This window comes from Durio zibethinus, chromosome 17, assembly GCF_047325235.1.
Source record: "Durio zibethinus cultivar Kanyao isolate XHJ-2024 chromosome 17, ASM4732523v1, whole genome shotgun sequence".
Lineage (NCBI taxonomy): Eukaryota > Viridiplantae > Streptophyta > Magnoliopsida > Malvales > Malvaceae > Durio > Durio zibethinus.
This window is the reverse complement of record NC_143178.1, coordinates 11,448,300-11,457,324: the sequence shown is the minus strand read 5'-3', so window position 1 is coordinate 11,457,324 and position 9,025 is coordinate 11,448,300. Positions and strand designations below refer to the sequence as shown.

Here is a 9,025-nt window from a genome sequence, read left to right as displayed (position 1 = left end):
TTTATAAAATTTACTTTAAGAAAACTCACTAAATCCTTCAATAGTTTGGTAAGATTTAATTCAAGATTTATCTCCTCCAATAATTTGGTAGGATTGAAAATTTTTATTTTATAAAAAATTCATTATGAAATTCTCGAATTGTTTGATAGAATTTATTATTTAAAATTTTCTAAATCCATCAAAATTCTCTCAAGTTTTTTTTCTTTTTCTCATCCTTTTAAATTTAATTAACAATTAAAATAATAATATAATAATAATAAAGAGAAAATAAAATAATCAAAACCAAAGAAAATCAAAATCAAAATAAAAAAATAAACGAAAATAAAAAATAGGAAACTTGTGCTCCGGATTAGGTCAAGACATGGGTACATATGCAAATCTCCTTGGGTCTACTTGCGAGTTCAAGCTTCCAAAACGACGTCGTATGGGATTGTTATAAAAGACAAAAAAAATTTAGTTTTCTTAGAATGCCTTGGCTCTTTCTCCTTTTAGCCTAGCTTTCTTCTCTTTTCTCTGTAAAAGATTCAACAGTGAAATTCAAAACCCCAAATCCTAACCAAAAAACCTAGAATTCGACATCAAAAAATTCAACAAACCTCCAAAAAATTTAAACTTTCCTAGAAAAGTTCACTAACCAAGATTTTGGCCACCGTTAACCATCGTAGATTCCATAGAAAAATTCAAATCCTCATTGAAAAATGTAAGTAAAAACCCAGAAAAATCTAGAATTTAAACAAGAACCTAGCAAACAATTCTAGAATTCAAACCCAAACCCAGAATTTCCCAAAAAAACTTAAAAATCAAACCCAAAAACCCAAAATATCCAAAATCAAACTAATAACTCAAAAATCCAAAAATCCCAAGAAAAATCCAAACAAAGAATCAGAGCAATAATTTCTTTCCAGAATCAACAGTCCATTCCACAAATCTCGGTAGTTAAAAAAACTCAATGTTACAGAAACACCCAAGAAATTAAATCAAAATAAAAAAAGTGCAAAGCCCTAAAAAAACATAACAATTCCAAAGACCAAAAATTGAACCAAATTTCTAAAGTCTCAAAACTCAAAAATTTTGCTTGAACTACTACTTATCGTGAAATTACTTGCCAGATTTACCAATTGTTTCTCGTATGATTTCTATATTTTCTCTCTATGTGTGTTTTCTAGCTTGGCCAATTAGGGTTTATATAGGACTTTGTACAAGAATCTCTAGGATTTTCATTGAATGCCAAAGATCACATATACCTTAAACAAATCTAATTCTATTCATGATCTGATTTGATTTTTTTAAACTTTGCTTCTTACCCATGATTTAGTTTCTTCTTTCCTTAAATTTTTGTTTTACTAATTTCAAACACATTTTTTTTTACCTTTGACCCAAATTAAAAATAAAATTGGAATTAAAATTAAAATCCAAAATTAGGCTTGAAATTAAAATTAAATTTTAAATTTAAATCAAAATCAACATTAAAATTAAAATTGTAGGTTTTTATCCATTTGGGCCTGAAGTTTTCCAATTGAGACCCAATTTACAATCGAAAGCCCATTTTAATTCCAACAAATCTTTTCAACAAAATTTGGTATCTACAAAGAGTTATCTATTTTTATTTCTTTTGGTATTTTATTAAGATAAAAATCACATAAACTTTTACTTTTGTAATTTAAAAACTCTTTCTATAATACATAATTTTATTTTTCCTTTAATATTATTAATAACATCATTTAAAAATGTAATAATAACATCATATATATTCCATCGAAAAGAATAAGAGTTAAGGGAAAGCATTCGTCGATTTTAACTAACTACACCGACAAGAGCCAATTCAATTCAATTTATTCGAGTTGGTTTTGTCGATTTAACTCTTATGTCGGGTAGCTATTAGGTAAATCAACTTAAGTTGTCAATTCTAGGTGATTGGGTTTGGAAACTGGCCTGACCAAAAAAATCAATTTAATTAAATAATAAAAATAAATATATTATATTTTTGGCTTACCTATTACCCATTTTAATATACTCGAATGAACCCTAGCCTCCAAATTTAAGTTTTTTCTTCTGATTTCTCTCTAGTGTCTCAACCCCTCTTAACTCTCAATACAATCTCATTCATTCTTGCCAACAATAGCCACCAATCACCCACCAATGACCAGCCCACCATAGCCATCAACCACCAACCACCAACCACCAGAGATCAAAATTGATGATTATATGTTCGGTTGAAATTGATGATTTGGCTTTAAAATTCGTTACCTAAAGTTATCTTGAATCTTGATTGAAAGGTAGCAACCCATTGCAACTTCCTCACCATTCATCCTTTGTATAAACTATGCAGAGCTGACTACTATATTTTTTTTTTTTTGGGTTAGATGAATTACTATTACTTTTTGCTTTTTTTTGCTTTTTTCTTCTATTTATTTTGCATTTTGAACTTTTTATTTTTTGTTGAAAACTAAGACATGATTGGAGATGGGCCAAAATTCTATTAGTTAGACTTGGGCCAACAATGTAAATTTTTTAAATCTTAGACTTAGTTAAAAATGTGTGATTTTTATAATTTTGTTACACAAAGAACAAATAGATATAATCAACTAAGCTAATCGAATTAAATATGTTCGATTAATTTTGATTACCTAACATTTAGTCAATCGATTTGGTTATTCTTAAAATTAAATCAGTTAAGTTAGTTTTTGAAATTAACCTACTAAAAAAACCAACTCAACTGTTTGCTTTACCCTAATAAGAGTAATTTTTTCTTCAATTTTATTCTTTGATTTTATTGTTGGGCAAGTCAAAGCACTTATCTTAATGTTAGATGCATGTATTCTCTTATTTAAAAGATCAAGTCTTGGCTTAATTAGTGATAAAAAAAGGCTTTAGAATCGTGAAATCTTAAGTTAAAATTTCACTATATATGATTTTTTTCAATTTTATGTTGAAATTGTCTAATTAAGTTTTAGTTTGTTGACTGGTGTGTATAATTAAGTTTGATTATGGTTTTAACTTATTTTGTACCTCTAATTTTTTAAAAAACTCCTTAAACCTAAAAAAAGGAAAAACTATTGTTCACCTCTTATATTTATTTCCTCAATCTCATTGTTTTTAGTAGTTAAAATTTTATTATAAAAGGTAATAACCAAAACAATACATCTCAAATTGTTTTTATTCTAAATTAATGTATTGTAAAATGATTTTATCTAAAAAATATTTAAAATTCAATTTATTTAGAAAACGTTGTTGTGTATAGTTTTAAATAGGTATGATAACTTAAGTGTAACTACTTGATGAAATATCTATTTATACTAATATAACTTTTACATTTTTTTAGTTATTGAATCAAAACTACTAAGATTCAAAATATTATTTTGATTCAAATTAGTTATGAATTTAATTTTGATCACAAAATAAAAAAAGTGTAAAAGTTACATTAATGTAAATAGATCCACACTCATGGATCTTCTTGTCAATATTTTTTCAAAATTCTCTGCATCTGCCATTTCCATTCACTTGCATTGAACTTAACCACAAATTATGAACCCTAATTCTTAAACACTACCAAAAATTTATTTAATTCAAATAAAACTTTTTCATAAGTAATTACTGATGAAATAAAATAAAGAACTACCATAAGGATTATCGATGGATTATCGACAAAAATTATAGGTGAAAAATTTTCAGTTGATAATCCATAAGTAAATATTTTGAGGGAACTTAAAAAATTAGCACGAGAATTATCAACTGAAAAATCTTTCAATAATCTATCGATCAACTATTTCCTAATAGACTACTAACAAAATTTTTCATCAATAATTAATTTTGTGCAAAAAATTAAATTTAAAAGCAATAATTTGTGAAAATAAAATTTGCAGTAACAATTGTACATTTTTTACCAATGGAATTTATACTTTAAATTTAGGTTTGGATTCCACCACACTTTTGGCACTAGTAGTTGAATTTAAATGCTAATTCCAATGACGTCCATTCAGTATAAGTTTTTCATTGAAATTTTTTTTCAATCATAGATACAATAACTTTTTTTTCCAATCATAGTTACAATAATTTATTTTTAATCTCATTTGCAATAACTTTTATTACTATTTTCACTCTCATCACATTAGTAGTTGAATTCAAATGTCAACTCCAATGAGGTCCATTCAACATAAATTTTTTATTGAATTTTTTTTCAATCATAATTATAGTAACTTTTTTTTTCAATCGTAATTATAATAACTTTTATTACTATTTTCAATCTCACCATCCATAGCCTAAATCTAAAATCCCAAACATTTTCCCCCCATCACATTGTCTCTCCTCGACCACTACTGCTCTTATCACTCTCGTCCTTCCTTGTGGTCGCTGTAACATCTATTCCTGATACCTTTTGATGATCGAACATCCAATGCCTTCCAATGATCTATTCCCGCATCCCTCTCTGCCCCTTTTCCTCTTTTCGGTAATTTTTCTATCCTCCTCCTCAATCTATTCTTAATGCTTTTTTTGTTTATTTTATTTCAGTTTTGATTTTGTTTAGCTTTTGTTTATTGATTGCTACATTTCGATTTGTTGCTTTCTGTTCTTGGTGATTTCCTTAAATGTTAGATTTTTCAAGCCTTGGGTTTCTACCAATGACTTTATCCATCTCGTCATGAGCTTTTTTTTTGTTTATTTTATTTCAGTTTTGATTTTGTTTAGCTTTTGTTTATTGATTGCTACATTTCGATTTGTTGCTTTCTGTTCTTGGTGATTTCCTTAAATGTTAGATTTTTCAAGCCTTGGGTTTCTACCAATGACTTTATCCATCTCGTCATGAGCATTTTTAAGTATTCTAGGATTTTTTTTCTAGAATATTTATCGATAATATTATTATCAATGAAAAATGAAAATATTTATCGATAATACTTCATTTTTAGATAATGAAACATATAAATAGTAATTAAAGGTGAAGTAAATGAAAGAAAAGTGTGGAGAAAGGAGACAAATCCAAAATTTTTGCACCATATTAGCAATAACGCCCCATATGCCTTGTAAATAGGGCAAAAATCTTGATGTCCTTTTTGGAAGTGTTTCCCTTATAATATCTATATTATAATCCTATAATTAATTAATCACAGCAAAAAATTATATAAGAATTTATCACTTTAAAATATGGTTCTATAAAAAATTTTTATAAACCCTACATAATGTTTAATTTTGAGTAATTAATTATACAACAACAACTGTAGGTGATATGTTTCTATCTTTTTTAACCCAACAATTTGTAACTTTATAAATACAAATATAAATACAATTTGTAACATTTTTAACCCAATTACATTAAAAATAGAGTTACACATACCTTTTAGTATATATATATTTTTTAAAAAAAAGTTAATCTAAAAAATAGAGACATGTGTCATCTTATTAACTTCATTTATGAAGTTAAAAAACTCTATTAACAATATATAATTTCTCTTAAAAATATTACTTATAAGTTGTAGAACTATTTGTTAACAAGCCTATATTATGGAATAAGATGTAATGCAACATATGAGTAATATATTTATACCCCGCTCATAGAAAAGATTAGCCATCAAATGTCAAAAAAAAAAAAAAAGGAAAGCAAGATATTCTTATATGATGCCCTAAATTTTTTGGTCTAGATGTGCAAATTAATGAATAGTCGACAAAGATTTTTAACTATACAAAGTAGAAATTGAACAAACTAAATGTTGATGACAATTGAAGCAAATCTCAACAACCTATCTAAAGCATTTGCTGAAAACTTCCTTGCAAACAAGTAGCAAATGTCGGTTTCTCTTCCATTATAATCACAACGGTTGGAATTTCTTAACTTGTCCAGAAGCTCTTGGGTGACATCCTCTCTAAGAAAGCTATATGGATGAGGTCCTCCCTTGGACCAATCCACATATGTCAAAGTTCTATTTGAATTTCTCTCCGAAAATTTCATACTAACAAATGTTGGCAAGTAATGCTCGTCCCCATAACATGCATCTTTGCAATAATTCCAGAATACGGGAAAATATGTTCGGTCCGAGATTACCTCAATGGCAAGAAATCGATCAATCTGAAACCATTGAGAGCCCTTTCGCCATTGCTCAATGTTAACCACAGGTTCCATCTGCTCATTGTATCTACCACGACCTACTGGCCCTGGTAAATCATATGTCTCCACAAAAGATTTGTTCGAATTTATGAGATAATCATAAACAGTAGAAAAATTGAAGAGAGGAATACATGATTCTGAAAGAAGCACGAAACGTTCATTGGAGATATCAAGCAAAGCATTTGCTAATAGCCGGCGTTCTGCTTCCACCATATTCATTTCTCCCCATCTCACGTTCTACATTAATTCATGCTCAAAAAACACTGTTAGTATTAAAGATGCAAGGCCAAACAATATAATGCTTGAGATGTGTATGTTTGCAATTGCAATTGCAACTGCAAGCATGCAAATAAATGGTTCAAAGAATGAAGAAAGGAATGTAAGAAAATGGAGCTAGAACGTGAGAAAAGGAGGATTCTGTGTACGTAGAAGAAAAAGATCAGCTGTTATTAGTTGGAAAAGGAGTAGAATCAAAGCAATGCATGAATATTCTTCTAAAAGAGAAAAAAAAAACACACACACACACATACACACACACAAACAAGCATTCCAGTTAATGGTTAAAAAGAAATGTTAAATTATCCAACAATTCAACAGATAACAAGAATATTGACTATTATATTTATATATAATTATTAATTACTAAATATATAAATTATATTATAAAGAAGAAAGAGTTCTAATTAGATTGAACTAGTTTCATAAAAGAAGTTTGATTCATACTAGTAATTATAATTTCTTTAAAATGATAAAAGAAACTAGCTCGTAATCTCTTTTTGATAAGAGTGTTATTGTTTATATTGAATTGCTATAGTTGATAAATTTTTATTTGAATAATAATTTATACATGTTAATTTTATCTAATAATATTAAATTATAATAAATTATAATTAAGTTGCATTCGATGACTTGAATTTTTTAAAAAATAGATTTTAATTTTGAATTTAATATAAATTATGTAATAAAGCAAATGTAAATATGACTTTCATAATTATTTTTATTTATTAAATTTCTCTTTAATGATAAAATTGAAATATTTAAAAATATTATAAATTTGAATTTCATCTTTTTATATTCTTTCATATATATAAATATATTAAATCTTAAGTAATTTCTATATGGTGTGTACATTTTTCATAATTTATGTAACAAATTAAATTCATATCTATTTTCTCAAATTCATCTTCTCAAACATAATATTATTGAATATCAATTATTATTTAGGTAGAAAATATTCGCATTTACATATATAAATTATAATATATAATTATTAGAAGAGTTAGAAGAATTATGCTAGGCAAGAGCCCCTAATCGAAATATTCCAGAAAATAACAGTTCATATATAGCATTTATTTTCACAGTTTTGATTGGCCTCAAATTCTTGTTACCAACCTCATAACGGACCATAAAGCATCAATAATATGCTCTTAATTTCAGCTGTTTTTTTTTTTTTTTGCCATATTAATTTGAGCTGTTAATTTTTATTCTTTCTTTTGAAGTTGGTTTTACATTAGACAATCGTCATATTACTACTATAATAAACGACCGTTGTTTAATGCAGCATCAAAACAAAAGTTCCTTTTTTTTTTTTCCTTTTACTGTAAAATCTATATCATGCTAATTAAGGTTTTATGTAATCTTATCAAAATATTCGTTTTATGATTTTGCCTTTTTTGATGCGACGAAAATAATGTAATCATAGCCTAAATCACAATTTTTTCAACATTTTCATTCCCAAATTTATTATCATCTACGCTAAAAACTGTTATTTAGAAAAAAAAAAAAAAAAAAGAAAAAAAAAAAGAGAGAATATTAACTTAACAAATTAAGTAGTATAAAAATGGTTGAAAAATAATTGCACAGTGAAAGTAGTAATATCCAAGGTTAATTAGCTATGCAAAATGATTTAAATGAATATGGAAATTTGTGATGAACTGACCTTACTAGGAATCCGGCGGTCATAAAACACCGAACTCTTGGGCACTGTTTGATTGAAAGAAGGATGAGAATGGACGTAAATGGAGTAAAAGCCTTGGTGTCCTTGAAAGAATTTCTCCCAAAGTGGAGCTAATACTACTTTTCCTCTCGTCAAAAACAAAAATGCAACTTTGGGCACTCGTTTGATTGGGAATTCTTGGATTTTCGGAACCAAGGACGCCCTCCAAAACAACTCCTCATCCGTCATATTATGCATAGTCTCCGGCGGTTCAAAAAATTCTTTTATGTAATCCCTGGTTCGGATTGAAACGGTGTCGATCGACGAAGTTGGTGCAGGATGTTGTGCAATCGGAGAGGATGGTTCAATCACAATAGCCGACATGCGATTTTCGACATGGCTCTTAGTTTGATTGGAAATGGAGGGAAGAGATGGAGGTGGTGGTGGCGGTGGAGGTGGCGGAGGAGGATTAATGAGAACCGAAACACGGGAAACGGAGAATTGGTCGAGTTGGAAATCCATGAAACTATCTTTGAAATAGAAGAAACCGATAGTGATCCCCAAGCCTAAACCAAAACCAAAGAGAAGAAAACGGAAAACAATATCATTGAATTGATTATGTGCATTGAGAAGCTTGGTGGTGGATATTTGTGGACGGTGCTGCTCCACCATATTCTTCATTGCCAATGAGGAAGAGGGATTGAGATCAGCTGTTTCTTTTTCTCTCTTTTTACCTTCTAATTGGGGGTGTTTTACTGTTTTATAAGGAGAGGGATATTGTTTTATTGGTGAAAAAATGAAGTTTATCTTTTGCTGTTAATATGAGAGAGATAGAGAGAGTCTGAGTGGGACAAATTCTTTTGAGTTACAACTACAAAAGTAAACTTGCTTTCTTCTCCAAAATTAATATGAAAATAGCACAAAAAATATACAATTTAAAATTTTAATAAAATTTTATATAATTTTATTAAAAATAAATATATATATATATT

General features: G+C 27.9%; 1 protein-coding gene across 1 annotated transcript; it reads right to left on the bottom strand.

The window, feature by feature from the left end:
- Nucleotides 1–5,695: 5,695 nt before the first annotated feature.
- LOC111274636 (glycosyltransferase BC10-like) lies at nucleotides 5,696–8,705 on the bottom strand. The gene is made up of 2 exons (XM_022859414.2): nucleotides 8,037–8,705; nucleotides 5,696–6,334 (listed from the first exon to the last, which is right to left on the bottom strand). The coding sequence occupies exons 1-2, from the start codon at nucleotides 8,703–8,705 to the stop codon at nucleotides 5,696–5,698; spliced, it is 1,308 nt and encodes a 435-aa protein (XP_022715149.2).
- Nucleotides 8,706–9,025: the final 320 nt, after the last annotated feature.